The following is a 21,585-nucleotide window of genomic DNA, read 5'->3' on the forward strand; positions in this document are numbered from 1 at the left end:
TGATAAAAAAAAAAAAAAAACTCATAGTGATTTATCTCACAAAATTGACTCGTAAGACCATCTCACAAAAATTTTTGTGTAGAATTTGAGTCAGGCAACTAATGCAGACATGTAACTAATAATAGTGGGAAAACGTCAATAACGGAGATCTTTAAAAATGCATTTTGTGGACTCTAAGAAAATACAATAACTCATCCAAACCGAGCTGTGTCAACATATCAAAATCCCTTATTCAAAACATTCGAGAGCCGTAAATTAACCATGATTCGAAAATTATGGGTCAGAGAGCTAACAACTGGAAAAATAAGCTTAAGCTCGAACTCAGATATAAAATAATAGATGTGTTCGGTTCGGTTCGGTTCGGTTCGGTTGAACTCATCTGTGCCAAAACTGCACCTAAACCAATGGTTGACAGGCTAAAACAAAAATGTATTACATACGTGAAAGCATAATTAATCAAATAAAAAGTTTATGTTATTTGTGAAAAATAATAATAATTTCGATATCTACGGTGTAGGCTGTGTTAAAGCGAACCTAATTAACTAGATATTCAATCCCGTGATCACATGCTGTCATGCAAGAATTCGATTAATACGTAATAATAATCAATTCTTGTATATAATTTAAATAACTTTTTAATTATATGCAAAAGAATCTATTTCAAATATTGACGATCACCTTAATTTATGAATGTAAAGAACAATAATAGAAAATATTTACAAATAATGATTCACAATTTCATTCGCAAGATTAATTAAAAATAGTAATAATACGGAAATGAATTAATCGATAACTATCTAATTATAATGACAGTTGATTAGAGGAGTGGCGGAGATCGAAGACTAGCTAGTTCTTCCGGGGCTGGAAGATTAAGGTCTATTAACAACATTTTCCGGGGCTTCTTCTCTTCGTGAGACTCGCTGTGGCTGCTGTTTTCTGACGGCCTGTGCCGCCGCATGTGGCCACCCAAGGCTTGGCCGGAGGCGAATTCAGCACCGCATATTGAACACTCATGAACCCTAGATTTGTTTAATGTGCCGCTGCCTAAGGCTAGACTTCTGTTCCTGATTTTGAGCGAAAGAATTGTACGACCAACACGTTCTTCCTGGTTTTCTGCTGATGGGTTTTCATCCTCTACGGTTGTTGCGAATGGCTTGATTATGGGTTTCTTGTGGCTGGCTCGGTGGCCACCTAATGATTGGAATGAAGAATAACTCTTGTTACACGTCTTGCAGCGGTAAAACTCTGGATCCCCCGCCACGGTCGGCGATGACACCTGGCGGCGGCCTCTGGCCAAGTGAATCAAACAATTCGCCATGTCTTCTTCTTTGCTTTGCTTAAACTCACCGGAAGTTAACGTCAAGTAGTGCTCAGAACTGCCGGAAATGTCACTCAGAACGCTGCTGCCGGTGCTATGACCGCTGATGTTGGCGGCGCTAGATGAGCTTGTTGCCATGGTTAATGGAAGAGGTGAACCCGATCTTGGTCTCTTGTCACGTTTTCCTTTCATGGTATCATTGTAATCCTCGGCCACCATTGCCGTTTCTTCTTGAATTTGCAAACTTTTCGTGTCGATCGTTCACTTGTTTACTTTTTTAGCCTCCCTTTATTTTTTCCTTTTAATTAAAAAAATTATATGAAAGAACAGAGAGATGAGGAAACTTTGCCATGCATGGACCATTCAAGAGTGTGATTTAGAATCTCTTGCGTGGTTGAGTTCACTGTTATGCTCATCTCATCAGTCGTCTTATATAGAGATTATTACTGTTATATGTCACTGGATAAAATCGTAGTTTTATGGAAATTTGCGTGACACTGGTATAATTCATGCTGAAATTAATATATTTTTCCTGATGCAGCAGCGTAAACTATTTACACAAAAACTTCAATGAGTTCGTTATATGGTTCAATTTCATGTGACATATCTCCGAGTTAACTCACAAAAAGTTATTATTTTTTTTGTCAAAAATATTATAATTTTTGTGTAAAAAAATTATTTTTAATGTAGATATAGATTAGATATTCAACCCGCTTCACGGATATAGATTTATCGTGATACCGTCTTAAATACTTAAATTCATCCAATTAATTATTAAGATTACATGTATCCAATAAAATGTTTGTTTTCATAGTTGATTTTTATAAGTATCTTCATACAAGTATATATTTATGGATGACAGCCAAGGAAGAAGTGGGAATCGGTTGGCTTTGAAGCAAACTTATTACTTCTTGTTTTGGCAACTATTCTTTGTGGCGGATTAAGGTGCAAGCAAGCCTGGCAACACAGAAATCTCGCTTCACCGCCTCACTCCTTTTTATTTTAATAAATATAATATAATTTTTTTTATATTATTCAAAATGCTGTAAGTAGCTTTCTTTTTTTTTTTTGAAACATTATAACCTGTAAGTAGCTGAGTGATATAACAAGTTGGAAATTAAGTTTCTCAAGTTCGTAAAATTTATGAATTACGACCCATGCATAAATCTCGCCGGTCCAATAATTAAATAGGATTTTTTTTTTTCTGGGGATAATTAACATCTTAACTAAATTTCAACCAATTATTAGAGTTGTCATGATACGACGTTGTCCTAAATTTCTGAATCATATCGATGATACATGTCACAATAATCGATTTATTTTATTCTTAAAAGACAAAAGTTAGATAATAATTGATCTAGCCATTTTCTTGTTCCAGTGATTTGTGGAGATAATGGGTTCACCACAAATCACAAATAAAATTTAACCACATAGACAAGTTAGGTATCATTAACGTGTTTCTTGTGAATTGGGAAATTGTGGCTTTTCAACATATTGACGAGTAGCTAAATAGTATAAAATAGGAGAAGTTAGCATAAACTAAGTTTTACTAATATTCCGGAGGGATCGAAGTAAATATAATATACTTGAATCATTCCATGCGTCATTTAATTATTTTAGTGGATCTTAAAACGTGATTTAATCGATAAAAAAATATTATTTTGAAGCTTGGAATTTTGCTATAATATGGTATAATCGTTTTGTTATTCAAAGCCATCGCGAATGAATGGTGACGTTTCGAGCTTTGTGAAGGAAAATTCATAGTTATTTTTTGAACGTTAGAAACACTTCCTTAATTTTATGATATCTCCTTCCTACCTCAAAATCTCGTCATCGATGCAAAATTTTCTACCTGGTGTTTTTATTTTATTTTTATGATGATTGAACTCACAACTGCTATCTTTCGGTATATGTTAGGTAACTACGCTAGCCAGATACACTGAACTGCACAAATTTTGTTGTACGGACTCATCCGAAAAAATGTTGGTATGCAGAATAGAACCATGACCAAAGGTTAGTTTATGCTGTTTTAGGCTTGAAACGTTAGTTTATGCGGTTAATTTGGTACAATATATCAACAAATCTTGAAGTTCTCACTTTCCATGGCCCTTGATAAATGATGCATGTTTTTTTAACCTAATTACATCGAAAAGAAAACAGAAACATCATTTTGTGATCATTAATGTAAGAAAATAAAATCTTGTAAGCATTCACCAATAATCATTACAGGAACATTTCCCATCCTTGATATGGTGAAATCTGTTGTAGTCTCTCACTATTATCTCCCTCCTTGTTGCCATGGAAACATACTTCATAGCTTTATGGCAATCTCCACAAACCCGGAGGTTCTTAAAAATTCGAATTGGCATCGGTTTAGTAGTGCTAATGAGGCCGAATGCTAGAGCAATTTTCTCACTGTGTTGAGATAAAATTTGCTCCTTCAGTTCATCTTCAACCTCATGAAGTACAAAATTGGTGTCTGCGACATAACCCATCTCCCTAATCCTTTGTCCCAACCGATCCAATTCTTCATATATTTGCTTAGCTTGGGGATGCTTGGTATCCCCCACATAAAATTTATGCACCTTTCTAGCTATTTCGATCCAACTACACCCCGCCTCCTTGACTAAATTCTGTACTTTCATACTTTTTCTAATTTTTGCCACGTTTTCCCATTTACCACTTGATGCGTACAAGTTAGATAGTAGGACTAATGCTGCTGGGTCGTTTGGTTCTTGTTCAAGAATCTCCTTGGCTGCAAGCTTGCCAAGTTCTGCGTTACCATGAACACGACAGGCACCCAGCAATGTGCGCCAGACAAGAGCATCAGCCCTAAATGGCATTGATTCGATTAACTGCACTGCTTTATCTAAAAATCCCATTCTTCCTAATGCATCAACCATACATGCATAGTGTTCCATTCTCGGTTTTATCCCTACTTCTTTGTACATTGAGTGAAAATGTCTCCACGCATCTTCTATTAACCCTGCGCGGCTACACGCAGAGAGAACGGCTACATACGTGATCTCATTAGGTTTCACCCCAAAATCAAGCATTTTCTTGAATAATTCCAGAGCCCTGTTGGCAAAACCATGCTTTGCGAAGCCTGTGATTATCGACGTCCAAGAGACCACATTTCGATCTCCCATTTCTTCAAAAACCTGAAACGCTGCTTCAATGTTGCCACAACTGGCATACATAGAGACCAAAGAATTACAAACATGTTGATTGTAAGCAAAACCAGATTTCAGCAATCGAGCATGCATTTGCTCCCCTTTCCCCACTGCTCCGATACTTGCAGCCCCACTAAAGAGACTAGTAAACGTAAAAGCATCGCCACCTGTACCAGATATTTTAGTTTGGTTATAAAGTTCAAAAGCCTCGTTAGATTCCAGATTCTGTGCATACCCATCAATCATAGCGTTATATGAAACCAAATTCTTTTCAAATAATAATTCAAATGCTTTTCGTGCATCGTCCATTCTATCATTCTTGGCGTACATGCTGATGACAGAGTTACCAACACAATCGTTCGATGAAAGACCAAACTTTACCAGATGATCATGTATCTGTTCACCCAAATTTGGATCCAAAAGATTTCCACAAGCCTTTAGAAGAGCAGCAAAAGTGAAGTGATTTGGTTTAACTATGCCTTCTGTCAACATTTGACGATATAATTTTATGGCCTCCATGCAACATTCTCCACTTTGCACATACCCAGTGATAATTGCAGTCCAAGACATGACATTGTGTTCCGGCATTCTATCAAAAGCCTTTCGCGAATTGCCCATTGAATTATAGGCCGCACACTTGGCATACATATCCACCAAACTGCACCCCACACAGACATCCAACCAAAGGCCATTCTTGACAAGCAAGGAATGCAACTGCTGCCCGAAACATAACCACCCCAATTCGCTACAAGCCGATAACGCGCTACTAAATGTGAAGCGGTCTGGGATATTATCCCCTCCCAAAACCATATCCAAAAGCATCTCGATGGCATCTTTAGGAGAACCCATCTGTGTAGTTCTCGTAATCATCAAAGTCCAGGATACAGAGTTCTTCTCATGCATTTCATCGAACACATTCTTAGCTAACCCCAAATCACCAAATCCCTTGGCGAACAAATCAATCAACGCGCAACCAACACACACATCAGACTCAAAATATCCCGTCTTCAATAAAAACGCAAAAATCACCAATCCTATCCACGCGTACTCCCTATTCGAACACGCCTGCAATGCTGCAGAGAAGCAAAACTGATTCGGGTACTCTCCAAATTGCACCATTTCGACGAACTTCTGAACCGCTTCAAAATTTGAACCGCTGTGCGCATAACAAGATATCATCGCGCTCCATGAAACCAAGTCCCTCAAGGTCACCCATGGACTCAAATATCTCCTCCGCCGTTTTCTGATCACCGCATTTAGAGTAAAGACTGAGGAGGGAGTTGAGGACAACTGAGTCAAGTTCGAGCCCCGATTCCAGTATTCTGGAGTGAACGAGTCGACCCAAACGGAAGTTCCGAGTCCGGATGCATGACTTGAGGAGAACGGAGTATGTGGTAAGGTCAGGGGCGAGATTAGCTCGAGACATGAGATCAAGGGTCGAGATTGCTTCTTCGACATGACCAACCTCTGCTTGGCGAATCAACCGATCCTTGTAAGTCTCGAAAGTTAGTATTTCGAGAGGTCGCACACCGGCGACTTTTTTGCGGGAGGGAAGCTGGGGTAGTTGGGGTGAGAGCGAGACAGTGGAGGAGACAGAAAGGTTTATCAACATCTTCGCTCAAATAATGTCCACTCTGATTTACATTTATCAAACAAAAAATTATTCTCTTTGTTTTTGTTCAGGAGACCCGGAACGAAAACCCGACCCGGATGACGACGACGACGAAGGTGATGATGTTTTCCTCAGATGGGGAATCGGATGATAACGAGGTCTCAACTTTGACAGTACCAGTTGCTCCTGGACAACTTAATTTTTCATTCGATGTTTCGTTAGATGAAATTTCGAGTTTTGATTCATCAGTTCGTGCCAAAGGTTTAATCTTTCTTGTCGGATACAGGAAGAGGGCTTCCCTGAATTCCCCAGATTCCGCAAAATGGCCTCAAGTTTTGGATCAACAAAGGAATGGATTAAAAATATATCTTTTTTACTATTCATATATACATATTTTAAGATATTGATAATTTAAAATATATTATTTATTATTATTTTACATAATATAAAGTAAACCGGTTCAATAATCAGTATAGTTATGAAAACATTAGTTTGAAGTTTGAACCATCTAAATCTTTGGCACAATCATGTTTGAATAGGAGGAAAATGGAAATTTAGCCTTGCAAAGTCCCCTCTCAGCTTATACGCCGCAAGCTGAGGCTGTCTCTTCCGCTGTGTCGAAAGTTCCAAGCCAAAGTTTGGTTCTTTTTTCGGGAGTCTAGTCTCAGCCGCCCACTTCCCCCAAAAAACTGAGGTTGCATTCACTCAAATTAAATAAAAAATCAAGTTTTCCCTGATTTTGTCTCGATCTCGTCAAAAACCAGTGAAAAATTATTTTATCCTGTATTTTATGGTGTTAATCAACCATGAGATGAGCCTACTGTGTTCAATAAGACTCGACCAACTTACCCCATCTCACATGCTGCAAATCCAAGCCCAGTTTCAGCAGATCCAGCAACATGAAATTCGAAGGAGTCTCAATTTTCAAGTCATCCGCGACACCTGTCCCATGAAGCAGCCTTTGTTAAACTATTAAATAATAATCACAAGCAGCCTAATTAGCAAATTCTCGGCTCATTTCCACAGAATAATTTACTTCCTAATTGAGAAATAGACTCAAACAACATACAAAGCCCATCTGCTATCCAGAGAGAAAATGAATCATGTAAAACCAATCTGCTAGCGAGAGGAAAAATGTTTCGATTTCCCCTCTGCTGGTTTTGGTGTGGAGTGGCATTGGATGTTTCAAAAATGGGTACTATCCTCGAACCAACTCCAACCATCAAATACAATAATCATCTTTAAACTAAAAAAAAATATCCTAAAATTGATGGCAAGCTAAATTTCCGAGATGATTTCGATTTTCTAAATATACTACTTAAAAATTCATGAAATCATGTGCACTTGATCACTACTACTAGAAGAACGTAACGACGACGAGCACGACGATATCGATAAAAACAATGAAATCAATTATATAATTATTCACATTTTGATACGTGGATGAAAGAAAACCAAGAAACAAGAATAGATGGATAAAAAAAACTCTAAGCAAACGAAAGCAACAGTGTAGTGATCCGAAATCAAAGCTGGAAATCAGGGGAACAAGTCTTATCTTATGTGCCATTTTGAAAAGTTTCTTTTTTCTTGAATGGACAAAAATGCAGAAACATGATCAGGGAGCTTTCCTCCAAGCCAGCTGTTGATGAAGCTGATACGGATGTATACTGCTTTTTGTTCCTTATCCCCTCCACACTCAGTCTTAGATTCTTAATTCGAGCAAACTCCACGGCTTACATGTATCCACATCATAAAATACATATCCTTATTTCTTTAATTCACCATACATCTAATCACATTCAACGTAGAGATATCCACTGAACTATATCAAAGTTGAGCATATATAAAAAAAATCGAAAATTATTGGTATCAACCATTAATTAAATTATCACATAGAAACTATTAAAAAACGACGTGCATACAATTAATGAAAATCGGCACATTTTATTAATAAAAAACGAAAAAAATATAGGCAAAAAGACGAGGTTATATAAAATAAAATCTCTAGCATAAAATGATGGATTCGAAATAGCAGTCAGAATCAGGGGCTTTCTGACTTTGAGCTGAATGACTCGATAAATGATGGTGTCATGCGGTTTTTCATCGAATAAAACTCATCGATTATTGAATCAGTGTCTATCATTGTATTAAGCTTTCTTTCAACGTAGATAATCATATAATATGTCAATAACTCTTCTTCCATCTTATTCCGAAGTGAGGTCGTAAGAAATTTCATAGCTGAGAATGATCGTTCAGTTGTTGTCCTAGAAACATGAAACGTTAAAACAAAACAAATCGAATCTTTAAGAAAAATGCATCGGAGCCAAAAGGCATGAATGCTGGGGCGGAAGATTTTCCCCGTCTCCCAGGTGAAATTTTCTGCTCGAAACTCACGCTGTGGCGGAAAAACAGAAAATCCAGAAACAATAAAAAATATACATCATACGGAAGTTAATCTCGAGCTCTATACATATCAAAAATCTAATCTTCTATGACTTCATCACTACATAAGCTAAAAATTAACTGCAAACTCAACCAAACCATAGTTTGAATATTTCAGAATGATTAATGGAATAAATTAATTAAGTAGAAAAAACAATAATTTCATCATCAGTGAAACACAATCAAGCCCCTCTGCCGTACAAACTTTTTCAAATCTCTTAGAGAAATTTCTTTCAAATCCTCGTTCTCACAATTTTTTCAACTTCAGGCCCTTGCTTAGAAAAGTATAGTTGATAGAGTAATTTCTCTTATGATTAAATGTACTAAATATAATTATTTTATAGACTGGACAAAATTTTAATGTAAGCTAAAATTATATATATATATATATATATAATATTATAATTATTAATTTTTTTTAATTTATTCGGGACTGGTGGGATGGCTCCGCCACTGAGTGAGATGTTCCTTTCAAAATAATTAGGTTTGCACTGATCAGACAGGGTGGTCTAGGATGCGTCACATAAGATGACAAAAACGTACGGTACCCAATTCCAATTCTCCCCATTTTATCCGCATCTGCCACGAGACGCCACGTTGCTCCTAAATATCCCAGCATCTTTCACGTATATTCAATTAAAATTAATGTTTCATTAATCTATACCTCCGATATATTAAACATCAAAGTACAGAAACAAAATCACTATTATCTCTCTCGCTGAAGTAAAATTTCAACAACCATAATATTATCCAATAATTTATAATAATATAAATCAAACTAACTAAGAAAATTGATTAAAAACAAATAATTTTTTTAAAAAATAAAATAAAAGAAAATTCTCTAAATGTTCCCTAAAAACAATAAAAAATGAAAAAAAACCTCTACCTGATATTATTTATACGAGAATATATATTGGGGCTAATGTGAAAACAAATGGTGGATGATTGCTTTACATCATCAATTCTTCCGGTTGCACTTGGATCAAATGATTTGAGTGGATTTGAAATCAATTCACATATCATATCGATTTGGCTCAAAATCATTTCATATTCAATTTTTTTTAGCTTTAATTTCAAAAGTATCATCCAACTTAGTCATTCGAAATCCAAACATTTAATTTGAAATATATTATCCTATAAATTCAAATCTTTTCGTCCAAATATAACCGCATAAACACAGTCAATGTTGTCAAAGTTTTATCTCACTTTTCCTTGTTTTCTAACTATGTTTCTACCGTTGTATCAATCTAAATACAACATCATAGACACAATCAATGAATTGCTATATTTAATAAGCTCATACTCTTTTTGTAATTAACAACATGGGTTCAAATCAATGAAATATGTTGTTTAACCTAAAAAAGAAAAAAGAAACAAAGAACTTGAGACATGGAAATAAATGAAAAAAAAAATTAAAAAATGATTTCCTAGCTCCAAATCAAGCTCGGATTACTCATTTGCAATGCTCAAAACATAATTAAGGGCAATTTTTGAGTTAACACCTCAACAAACAACAAAGTAGGAGGAGGAGTTTGTATTTTATTAGTCATCTCCTTAGCTAAAACATGAACAAATTGATTCATTGATCGATTCCCAGAAACAAAATACAAGTAACAAGTTTTTTGCGAGACGGTCTCACAAATCTTTATCTGTGAGATTGGTCAACTGTATCGATATTCACAATAAAAAGTAATACTATATTATTAGTATAAAAAGTAATAATTTTTCATGAATGATCCAAATAAGATATCTGTCTGATTTTAAATGAAAAAGTAATTTATTTAACGTATGATATTTGATAATAAGCTCTAGATTCTAAAAAAATCCATATGAAAAATGTAGCAACTAATAAAAAAGAAAAAATAAAAGCATTCAAATCACATCAAGCTACGAAGTTTCGATCGCAAAAATTCGGTGTCTACTCAAATACGTGGATGGTGGGAAAATATGGAACAACGTAAATGGTTTTTCTTTGAAATTCTAAAAAGGTAATAAAAACAACATTTTTTTTAAAAAATTTATAAATAAATTTGAAGGACCACAGAGATTGTCACGCGCTTCATCTTCCCTCAGTATAAATATACGACCACGCGAACTGTGGAGTTCTGTCATCATAGGTGAAACATCCCAACTGTAATAAAGTATTGCGTTTAATTTAAGAGTTCTCGTGTTTGGTACGCATTTCCTTCTCCGCTTCTGCTTCCCCAATCATTCTGAATTATTTAATTTTGCTGTTGCGTTTGTAAGAGTATAATGAATAACCTGGCAATTGCTGGCGTGTTGCCTAGTGATTCTTAAGCATTGCGGAATGTGAGTAAATTCGTACTTATTAGTGGTTAGGCAGGATTTTAAAAGTAGAAATTAACGGAAAAAGATGGAGGGAAATTGGGGGCCCATCTTGATAATAATTTTATAATCTTGCAATTATTGTGAGACTCCTAAAGATCGTTTCTTTGTTGCTGTCGCGTTGGAGGGTTCTTGTGTTTCCCTTCAGGATTTTAGCAAATCTTTATCGGTATGCCATTAAGGGTCTGATCTGTTAACCTTCTTCTTTTCTTTTCTCAATTTTTTTCTCCTTTTTTTTTCCTTCTTTAGCGTAGATATGTTCTTTTCTTGTTTTGGTTGCTTTGTACGCAGGCTGGTGATTTTATTCAACTCATTTGCGAATTTTCAGGACATATTCTGTGAGCAGACCAGGATTCAGAATGAACTGTGGTTTGAAGAATCAGATGATTTCTCATTCTTCTGCAAATGATGAATACATGACGGAGATGGGTTTTGTTGAATATGGGTAGGTTACTCCATCTTTTCCATGGTCAGGCATTAAAAAGTTTTCAAATTTATGCTTATTTTAAAATATTTTAACCTTTTATCTTGGCTTTTTTAATAATGTTTGCTCAGTGATATACATTTTTCGAAAGATGAATTTGTGTATAGAGGATAAATATTTATTTGGGGAAATATTTGATTTAATTTCAGGTGCTCTCATTACCGGAGGAAGTGTAAGATTGTAGCACCCTGTTGTAATGAGATATTTGATTGCAGGCACTGCCACAATGACGCAAAGGTTCATTTTCTGGTTACAAATCTTTTTTATTAATGATGAACTTAAGTACTATATTGTTTCTTTTAAATAGAGCTTAAATTTTTATATTCTCGATAAACAGAATTCGATAGACGTCGATCCACTCGAACGCCATGATATCCCGCGGCATGAGATAGAGAGGGTTAGTTTTTGTTTTCCTTTTTCTTGTTTTTATAATTAATGTGTTCTTGGATGTGTTTTGAATATCATGAAGCATTAAGAGCATGTATATTGAATATACAAGGTATTGAAATGTTGTTGTGTTTTGGTCATCTAAAGTAGAAAGAAGAATTGAAGAAAAGAAATTTTATTCATTTCTGTCAATTTTTCAGCTGGATTACATATCCAAAAATGATTCGATACGTGAATAAGCATATGGCAATCGTCACCGAATCACAAGAATGCTGCAGCTTGTTGCGCACGAGCCATGGATACTCATTTTAGTTTGTTTTCCCTGTTTGCTTTTTTTGTAGCTGAGTGACATGGTTATTTTCTTCGTCTGATTCTTGATTTAATTGAGATCGCTCTCAATTTTGTAGTGTTTTGATATCCATGCACACAGATAAATATGCTCGAATTGTATGTATATTTGTAATGTGATCAACTTGACTTGATAAATTTGTGTATCAGGTTGTCTGTTCTCTATGCCACACAGAACAAGAAGTAAGTCTCAGACCCTAAACTCATCGGGGTACTTTTCTTGTCGTACTGCTTAAGCCTACTTGGATCAGTTGGCTGAATCATTGATTTTTTTGTTTCCTTTTAGGTTCAAAAAACATGCATTAATTGTGGGGTCAATATGGGGAATTACTATTGCCGAAAATGTAAATTCTTTGACGATGATGTAAGCTTCTCTGGTCTTGAGTTTTTAAATATTTGTTGTTAGTTACTCATTTTAACCACACTACCTATTTTTTTTAGGTTTCCAAGAAACAATTTCACTGTGATAAATGCGGAATTTGCAGGTGAAAATATTATCCTCCTTGTGCATTTTATTGTTTCCTTGCAACTTTATTTCATTTCCTTTTCGTTTGGACTCATTTTGATTAAAACAGAACTGGCGGTGAAGAAAACTTCTTCCATTGCGACAAATGTGGTAAGTTTTCTTAATTTTTATGGATTTATCTCACTGAATCTCTGAACATAATATAGACGAGTTGAAAGCGTGTTCTCTCTTTTTCAGAATGTTGCTATGCAAACTCATTGAGAGATTCACATGTTTGTGTAGAGAGAGCAATGCATCACAATTGCCCTGTGTGCTTCGAGGTAAATACTTGCAAATGCCTTTGTACTGAGAAAAGTATATTTCTAACAGGCCCGTTTTTCATTAACCTCCAATATTTACAACTGCAGTATCTTTTTGACACGACGAGAGACGTCACTGTGTTGCCATGTGGTCACACCATACATCTTGACTGCATCAAGGAAATGGAACGCCATTTCCAGTAAGATTTTAATTGTACTTTTTGGCCCCCTCCCATTTTTCGGTGCTATTATGCTAATAATAGTATACTTGTGCAGGTATTCTTGCCCCGTTTGCTCGAAGTCTTATTGTGATATGACCCGTGTTTGGGAAAAACTTGATCAAGAGGTATATACAGGACAGTTATTTTATGTTTTACACTAGTCATTTAACCACTGTACTCTGATCATCTCTCGTGTGTGCCTCAATTTTCAGGTTGCTGCTACTCCTACGCCTGAAATTTATCATAACAAAATGGTGAGAAGCATCTTTAACTGTTGTTCTATGACTTATATTGTGCGGGGAACGTAGTGATTACTCGAGCAAGGCGACCACTATATGATCACCCTGCCTGCTGTTGTTTTGGAAAATATAACTGGTTATTGCAATGAAAAACAAGTCGTTCAATTGTACAACAGGCAATGTGGCCTGTGGGTACATTTCAATCACTACGCCGCATAGCTAAAAGCTATCATAGACGACTACAAATTCAAATGCCCCTCAGTACACTTTGTTCTCCCCTAGTTTCAGAAGGATATAAACTCAAATGAATAATTCTTGATGATTCAGATTTGGATCCTTTGCAACGACTGTGGAGAAACATCTGAAGTGAACTATCACATTCTGGCGAACAAATGCTTGAATTGCAACTCGTATAATACTAGGCAGACCAGAGGAAGCCATGCTTCTTGCTCATCAAGCATAGCAGAGATTGTTAGATGACAGACAAATTTGGTGGCACGAATATATATAGTCCAAGGAAAATGGAGACGTTGGGCTGATGTGAATTATCGATTTGTCTCTTTGTTACTTTGTTGGTCATTAAAATTTCATAACTTTTATCTCAGCATACTGGACTTTCCAACGGAGAACACGTTTGCTGTACTACTTTTGTACTTGTATATGAAATGAGGATCTATCTTAAGTCAGTTCAAGACTTGACGTGTGTTGAAAACTTACACAAAACACACGTATGTGCTAGTGTATCCACACACATATGCAGATATATTTCTGTATGTAATTCGTGTCTGTCAGACTTCCGGTGAATGTCGTAAACAAAATGTAGCACTAAATGTGAATCACTAAACTTTTTGTGAGATAGTCTCACATATTTTTATTTGTTAGACGAATATTTTATTTGAACCGTTTATTAAAAAATATTATTTTTTATAGAAAAAATATTACTTATTATAAATATGAACACATGTCATTAACATAAAATTTTTCATCACCAGGCAACACAGCGCTAAAATAAGATTCACACTTGAATTTTTTCATTAAAATTTTCCCATGATATATTTTTTAGAAAAGAGATTTTCAGCGGAGCGACTGGAATCACTATCACTTACCTACAGACAAATCTCACTCGAAAAGTTGAGAGCAAAAACCAGACTAGAGATATAAGTAGAGCAAAGATTTTCTGGTAAAATTTTATAGAAATCTCCCGAGAACAGAGTCCGGACTGTCACAGTTCATAATGCTTAAGAAAAATGGAACCGAACAAGGAAGAGAATTGAAGCGATTTCCTTGAATGTCTGCTTCCAGGATCCCAGCATGTGATATGACTAATCATTCTCACACCACATGCATAGCACATTTCACAGTCCTCCAAGCTCTAGTTGTCGATAAACGATTTGTTCATAAGATCGACAGCTGAATCCATAAACTACAACCACAAGAAAAAGTACAACTCATATAAGAGTGGAGTGTTAAACATGTGGAGCAATATCCAGCAATTTATGAGACACGTTTGAAACGAGATGCTAGAAGGGACAACTTCTGTCAAGAAATTTCCTGATGCTTGTAATATGTTCACGAACTATCCCACTCACGTGACTGGATTAGAATTTGCTACACTCCAAAGTTACCAAAAACACACAAAAAACAATGAAGTCTGCAATATCCACTTCTGTTCCTCATTGTCTAGCTAAAGGGTGAGCCACTATCCTTTTCGGCAACACCTGAACTACATGGTATAGACTTTTCCCCCCGCATGATATAGATTTCCAATAATAGGATACCGTAGGTTCATAATTTTCTTGACGCTGCTTTGTCCAGATGGTGGAGAGAGTGATGGGCAATCAGAGGCAAGCTTTCCCCACTCTTTTTTTTTCACACTTGTATAATCTTCATGTACGTCGTAATATGGAACTTGATCCGTGTCACCCCCTAAACAAATACTTTTGTTTCACTTGTCCAAATTAAAGTTCTGCTAAACAAATACTTTGGTTTCATTTGTCCAAATTAAAGTTCTGGCTCCTATGCTTTTTTTAGCTAAAATTTCTTCTATGTTTAATGGTACATAAGCACTGAAGGAAAAATCTGAAGACGAACACTTGTTCCTTGTCAGCTACATCTTTTACGACATTGACAAGTGGAATAAAGCTTTTTGCGACCTCCTTTCTCATTTATATTATTTTAAAGAACCTAACAACCTTATTTTGCTGACATGTAGCCTGTATCGAACAGTTTAACAGCTTGTACTGAAAAAATAATAATAGTAAAAGCTCTACCCTTCCGATTGACTTGAGTTCCCGCGAAACTGGTTCCATAAATTTCAAGTCGATTTCAATGGGCCATACCTGCAAAAAAGATGTAACTAAGAGTAATGAAAAATCTCACCAATCATGTTCAAATGTGGTGGTGAAATTTTAGTGAGTTCTTCAAGCCTAGAACAAGGCCATTAGTGGAGTATCCGGGCATTGATAAAACTTAACTGGATCTGATGGACATGTGAATTGTGATACAATGAAAACATGAAAATCTAAAAAGGAAGATCACAAACACGAAACAATAGACACAGGAAAAATGATTTGCGCATGAAGTTAATAAGTTAGAAAGAAGAAAAGGAAGAACCATGATTGATTGAACCACCACAAGATTTTACAAGATGTACTCGTTCTTTTCTTCTAAAACAAGACTTAAAGGTATCACTGAATAATGGCCATGTAGACTACGAGCAATCCAATGGATTACAATATAAAAAAATGGACTCGGTCAAAGACAAAAAGACACTACAAACAAGAAAATAGCCATTAAATGCAGCACAAAACACGTAAATCCTCATTGAACACAATATATATCTTGGTGACAACCAGAACCAGATAGCAGATATATGCAAGAGATAGCTAGAGCACCATAACCGGAGCTATGGACATATAACATCACATGTTATAAACAACAGTGCCACTCATTTTACGTTTATATTACATTAATAACCGAAATGGAAAAGTTCTCTCTCTCTCTCTCTCTCTCTCTCTCTCTCTCACACACACACACACATATTACAGCCCATAAACAAAAGGGATGATGTCAAGATGAGAATTAAACCATAGATAGAGAAAAATACACCTTAAGACCAAGTAGTTTGATAGGTGCAACTTGTCCTGGCACAATGCAATCAGGCCCTGCAGCTTCCACTACGGCCTCTGTTCCTAGGCCGTCTCCAATGGGATCTCGATGCTGAAAAATGAACTTCTCAAAATCATAACTAGTTCAATTTCATTATCAAAGAACATATAGTTATGCAACCTCATTATCAAATACATAAAAAAAAATCCACAAGAAATGTATGAAGGGAACCGAATCAGAAAGTATTACACTGCAATTTAAAAAAGATTAATAATGTATCATCCACACCCCAACACATGGTAATTATCTTCAATACCAAATAAAATCCCGGAAATGCAAAGGGATTTCATTCAAATACTTCCAAACTCCCGGGAAATGAAAATTAGAGCTTCAAATGATCAAAAGACGTCACCTTTCATTAATACCGATCAAGCTCAATCTTTAGCACTTTTTAAATTGCCTTTATCATTCAAAAACTAAAAAACCCATGTGAAAAAACACAAAAATACAAAGCAAGGCTGTAACTTTACGCAAAAAGATTAAATAGAAATAAAAGTACAATACACAAAAAGATTAAATAGAAATAAAAATATAATACAACTATAATCACCTTCATAACAGATAGAGCATAGTTTGAATAGGAAGTCTGAGGTACACGAAGGACAGGCGAGAGATGAATTTTCGGAATAGGCTTTGCAGCAGAAGATGCCCTCCAAGGAACATCATCCTGCAAGGCGGCTGCTCCTTTCTTTGACATTGTTTATAGATTTTGAACCAATAATAATACTGTAGTCTGTATATGTGTGAATCTAAAACAGCAATAAATCAACCAAATATTTACTTGGAGATGTTTGTGTGAAGATAAGAATTTGGATTTTGCAAACGAGCGAGTGGTAGGTATCTCTGAAAGGGGAGGGCTTCCCGTTTTTTTTCTTTCGAATAAATTATTTATGTTTAGTTTCGGCCTTATAATGTGTGTGTGTGTCTATATATACATACTTCTTTCCGTCCCAATTATACGAGAATTCTTCCCTTTTCGACTGTTACAGATATATAATTTAATTACAGTTAAATGCGTTTAATATAAATAAAAACAATTTTTTTTAATATAATTTAATTATCTCACATTAAATAATAGATTAAAAAACACATAAACATAATTTATTGTGAAGAACAACTATTAAAAAATAGGAACGGAAGGGAATTGTAAGTGACAACTAGCCATTCCATGGAGTGAAATCTATCTTTCCGTAAATATTATGGCAACCATGCGAGGGTTACTTATTTTTATCATAAAAAGAAACAAAATGCTTCACTTTTCTTGAAGCCAAGATGACGCAGACGCAAATTGCACTGGCAGGAAACCGAGCAAGGAGGCACCAAATTATCGACCTCAAAATAATCGAGTCATAAACAATAGTAGAACACATATGAAGGCACTTGACAAGCCAATCTTAATATGCAGCACATTTTACATATAAACTCGTCTTTACTTGGCCTGCTGCTTTGCCTGTCATATGGCAAAGTCAATTCTGAAAGATTTATAAATGGATATAACGAAGCCAAGAAGAGCCACCATGGTCTGCACACATCCATCACGGACAATGATCATTTGACTTCAGCCTCCTTGAGCTGCAACTGCTGCCAATCTCTGCCACTTTAATTCTCGTTGTTCCACCAGTTCCCGGGTTCTCGCCTCCTTTTGTGCATAATGCCTCTTGCACTCATCAAATAACTCGGCATCCATTGCCATAAACATTTTTCGGACATTAACAGTTAGATCATGCACTGCCTTGTTCCAGTGGGATTGGACATTCTTTTCCAAAGCCTCAAAGATGATTGGTAAAATGATACCACGATTCTGAGCAATCAAGGACACAATATGCTCGTTATTCCACACAAATAGAGCTCTTTCGGCAACCTGCAATGTTCATTAAGTCATAACCACATAAATACCATCACGGTGCTGCAATGGTACATAAAAATCATGGTCATGCAAGGGTACACATAAAAGTATTGCAGCCATTTTATTAATAAAATAGTTGCAATCAGGCATAAAGCCATATCCATTAAGTTCTCGGAGAAGAGTTGAGAATAGATTTTCTGTGGGTAATTTTCACACAGAAAAATGATAGCGCAACAAGCAAAACCCATAACCACATTACATCCTCTGTACCATGTATAAATTGCAGTTTTCACTCGTTTTCCTCCAATCAGTACAAGTGAACGGCGCAATGCTAATCCACAAAAATTGGTGAAGATGACTACAGTAAAAAACCATTTAAAGTTTTAACTTCTAGTTTGATAAACATAACCCAACCTTTCAGTGATTGTAACAAGCTTAATCCAAAATTTCCACAAAAGCCACGTTATTTAACAGGCATTATTTGTTTTCATAAATCATCTCTTACATGCTTGCAAGCAGCCTCCAATCAAGTTATACTCGTTTTCATCTGTAAGTGATTCCAAAAGCACCACAAACGATCCTATAGCTATCAGATTTCCCACTCTCAAGCAGAAAATTAACAATTGGAGGGACATTCTATTAAGCTCTCACCTGCACAATCTCCTCATAAACTAAGGGCATAATCATTAAAGCAAATCCAAATTCATTGGAACAAAGGTGGATGAAAACAATGGAGACATGTATGTGTGGTTGGTTTCCAAGATATGTATATCCCAATCTCTTTTTACAAAGAAAAATGCAAGTTAGTAAAAAAAGCAACCTAAAATATTAACCACGACTTATTTCTTCTTTAAAAATCAACGTATGTTTTTGGAACATCTAAAAGGACAAAAGAAGTACATAAACTACAATGGAAGAGAAGTTCGTACTAAAAAGAACATGACTAACAGAAAATCGGAAAATGAGCAGCTTTGATCAAGCCATGTAAGACAATAAAAAAAGAACAGCATGTGTAGCTACAAAACAACTAGATGGAAAGAGTAAATTTCTTACACCTGAAAATGAGAACTGTTGAGGCAGTGAGCAATCTGTCGAAAAAGAGGGACCATGCAACGTTGAAATGCCGACGCCTGTGTCGCCTCTAACACTTCCTCAAGTTCCCCTAGAAAGAGAACCTCCTTTTGGCAATTGGTGACAGGCCAATATTTCAGCAAACCCCGGATAACAGTATCAGCCAATTTGTAGTCCTTTTCCACAAACTGCGTAATGCAATATGACAGCTGGTGATGGTACGTGGCTACCGGTTTGGGTTTGTGGAGTGGTATCAAAGCTCTAACTAGAAACAATTTGTGCTCTTCCTTCATTGGCAAAGCAAACCCATTAATTATGCTCCCGAGTATCTCTAAAAGCTCTCCAATCCCGCTGAACCTCTCTGTCTCGTATATGAACCTATAAAAAATATTGTTTATTGCTTTCCTAATAAAGGGCCTATGCACCATGAACTTCCCGTATATTCTATGCAGAATAGTCTTCAAATACTCCCTCTCCCTCGGATCTTCCGAGTCAAACAGATCAAGCAACTTCAAAACAAAAGAATGATCAATATAACGCTTGGCAATCTTTGTATCTGTGTCGGATGAGACTACATATCGCAGCAGCAATTCATAAACCAGCTGTAAATGTGGCCATGACGGATCAAGGTACTGCTCCTCCTCTTCAGGGTCGGCATTCTCAGACCCGTAGTTTTCATGGGAGGCCGGGGGCAAGCAACGGAATATATTAACAGATACCATTTTAATCATCTCCTCTTGATTAGATTCAGTTATTTTACCTGATCCGGACTGAATAAAATCCACAAGCTCCACAAGGGTTTGTCTTTTAATCTCTTTTTCCCTCACCATCTTCAGTGTATCCGAGAAATCAAAGAGGAAGCAGCAGATTTGCAGCTTCCGCATAAATAAACTCTGACGCTCGGTGACCGCGACATCCCTAAACATAGGTTGATTCTCAATCGAACCCGTAGGAGGAGGCACAGCAACTGAAATCATATGATGGGGTTGATGTGAATTCGTAACCGCACCGCCCCGAGAGGCATGGTTGACTACGACATCAGATGTAGACACCGAACCGGAGCTCCGGTTCGTGAGACACGTAGGCATAATCTGCGTCGGATTTGGCCACCTTCCGGTGGCCTCTCTTCATTATCTTCATCTTATTAAACATCCTGGCCTTCCAAATTACATTCAAAACCCTAACCCTAAACAAGGCATTTGCACCCGTTCACATTAAATTAAAATGAACAGATAATTCCGCATGGAATGTTTGTCCAAGAATTAATGGGAGAGAAAAAGATGATCAAAATGGAGAAATTTAAAAATATTGATAACTGCGGGGATAAACGAGCCAGCAAATTGATCTACGGGAAGCAGAAGCTGGAAGATATCGAATAAGGGAACGGGAAGCCAATCAAGATCGCCGGCATGGAATATCCCGGCGACCAAATGATGGAAGAGGAACACAATCGAGCGATGCGGGTATATATATATATATATATATACACACCAAATCGATATTTGTAGGAGAGAAGGCGGATAAACTAATACTTATTACAACAGCGCCCTCAGTTTTATATATTTATTAATTGGTCCTCCAAATTTATTTATTTAATTTTTTCTGCTGAGCGAGAGAAAGAAGAATGCTAGGTCTAGGGATGTAATCGAGTCGAGTCGAGTGGAGTTAAACTCTTGAATGTTTGAGCTTGGTTCGTTTATAATCGAGTCGAGCTCGAGCTTTATTTAACGAATATATGCATTGCTCACGAGCTATTCAAACCTTTATCGAGCCTAAACAAACTTAATAAATATGAATTATACATTTACATTTTCATTAAATTAATTAAAAAATAAATTATATATTTAAAAAAAATATTATTGTTATTAAAATCTGTAAATTTATTATAATAAATAAATTTAATAGATTTTTCTATATATATCATAAATAATATGCAATCAATAAATCAAATATCAAAACTATTATTTTTTCATCTAAAAGATTACTCATGAACTTACCAACAAACATGTTCACGAACTAACGAGCCGAATACTGTAAAGTTTAGGTTTGATTTGTTTATCTTAACGGACCTAATTAAACGAGCTCAAACGAGTTTTTATTGAATCGAGCTTCGAATAACTCACAAACGATTTGGTTCGTTTACATCCCTAGCTGAGTCTAACTTA

General features: G+C 36.0%; 4 protein-coding genes and 1 pseudogene across 12 annotated transcripts; 1 reads left to right on the plus strand and 4 right to left on the minus strand.

The window, feature by feature from the left end:
• Nucleotides 1-695: 695 nt before the first annotated feature.
• On the minus strand, nucleotides 696-1,699 carry LOC140831619 (zinc finger protein ZAT5-like). Its single transcript, XM_073195361.1, has one exon. The coding sequence runs from the start codon at nucleotides 1,535-1,537 to the stop codon at nucleotides 818-820; it is 720 nt and encodes a 239-aa protein (XP_073051462.1). The 5' UTR covers nucleotides 1,538-1,699; the 3' UTR covers nucleotides 696-817.
• A 1,693-nt stretch (nucleotides 1,700-3,392) lies between these two features.
• Nucleotides 3,393-7,662, minus strand: LOC140832428 (pentatricopeptide repeat-containing protein At3g49170, chloroplastic-like). Its single transcript, XM_073196449.1, is given in 2 exon segments — nucleotides 3,393-5,695; nucleotides 5,697-7,662. Coding segments are annotated over 2 exon segments (2,574 nt in total). The 5' UTR covers nucleotides 6,104-7,662; the 3' UTR covers nucleotides 3,393-3,528.
• A 2,922-nt stretch (nucleotides 7,663-10,584) lies between these two features.
• Nucleotides 10,585-14,029, plus strand: LOC140832429 (E3 ubiquitin-protein ligase RZFP34-like). 9 transcript variants are annotated; one of them, XM_073196456.1, is made up of 14 exons: nucleotides 10,657-10,719; nucleotides 10,980-11,074; nucleotides 11,183-11,336; nucleotides 11,525-11,612; nucleotides 11,713-11,772; nucleotides 12,261-12,293; nucleotides 12,397-12,474; nucleotides 12,552-12,595; nucleotides 12,686-12,726; nucleotides 12,814-12,896; nucleotides 12,984-13,075; nucleotides 13,152-13,221; nucleotides 13,309-13,350; nucleotides 13,663-14,029. In XM_073196456.1, the coding sequence occupies exons 3-14, from the start codon at nucleotides 11,251-11,253 to the stop codon at nucleotides 13,813-13,815; spliced, it is 870 nt and encodes a 289-aa protein (XP_073052557.1). In that variant the 5' UTR covers nucleotides 10,657-10,719; nucleotides 10,980-11,074; nucleotides 11,183-11,250; the 3' UTR covers nucleotides 13,816-14,029. The 9 variants fall into 9 exon arrangements, with proteins under 9 accessions (XP_073052552.1, XP_073052560.1, XP_073052557.1 ...); XM_073196453.1 differs by having other exon boundaries at nucleotides 11,220-11,336; XM_073196454.1 differs by lacking the exon at nucleotides 10,657-10,719 and adding an exon at nucleotides 10,777-10,855 and having other exon boundaries at nucleotides 11,220-11,336.
• A 462-nt stretch (nucleotides 14,030-14,491) lies between these two features.
• Nucleotides 14,492-17,391, minus strand: LOC140832431 (uncharacterized). Its single transcript, XM_073196460.1, has 4 exons — nucleotides 17,054-17,391; nucleotides 16,444-16,554; nucleotides 15,606-15,674; nucleotides 14,492-14,758 (listed from the first exon to the last, which is right to left on the minus strand). The coding sequence occupies exons 1-4, from the start codon at nucleotides 17,198-17,200 to the stop codon at nucleotides 14,708-14,710; spliced, it is 378 nt and encodes a 125-aa protein (XP_073052561.1). The 5' UTR covers nucleotides 17,201-17,391; the 3' UTR covers nucleotides 14,492-14,707.
• Nucleotides 17,392-17,833: 442 nt separating this feature from the next.
• LOC140832432 (serine/threonine protein phosphatase 2A 57 kDa regulatory subunit B' beta isoform-like) lies at nucleotides 17,834-20,912 on the minus strand (annotated as a pseudogene).
• Nucleotides 20,913-21,585: the final 673 nt, after the last annotated feature.

This window comes from Primulina eburnea, chromosome 5 (assembly GCF_022965805.1).
Source record: "Primulina eburnea isolate SZY01 chromosome 5, ASM2296580v1, whole genome shotgun sequence".
Lineage (NCBI taxonomy): Eukaryota > Viridiplantae > Streptophyta > Magnoliopsida > Lamiales > Gesneriaceae > Primulina > Primulina eburnea.

Coding starts and splice junctions, on each gene's coding strand:
- LOC140831619 (XM_073195361.1), bottom strand. CDS start 1,537: ATGGTGGCCGAGGATTACAATGATACCATGAAAGGAAAACGTGACAAG.
- LOC140832429 (XM_073196450.1), top strand. Junction 12,475..12,551: donor GTAAATTCTTTGACGATGAT/GTAAGCTTCTCT, acceptor TATTTTTTTTAG/GTTTCCAAGAAACAATTTCA. Junction 12,727..12,813: donor CTTCCATTGCGACAAATGTG/GTAAGTTTTCTT, acceptor TCTCTTTTTCAG/AATGTTGCTATGCAAACTCA.
- LOC140832431 (XM_073196460.1), bottom strand. CDS start 17,200: ATGTCAAAGAAAGGAGCAGCCGCCTTGCAGGATGATGTTCCTTGGAGG. Junction 16,555..17,053: donor ATGCTCTATCTGTTATGAAG/GTGATTATAGTT, acceptor TTCATTTTTCAG/CATCGAGATCCCATTGGAGA. Junction 15,675..16,443: donor TCAAACTACTTGGTCTTAAG/GTGTATTTTTCT, acceptor TCTTTTTTGCAG/GTATGGCCCATTGAAATCGA.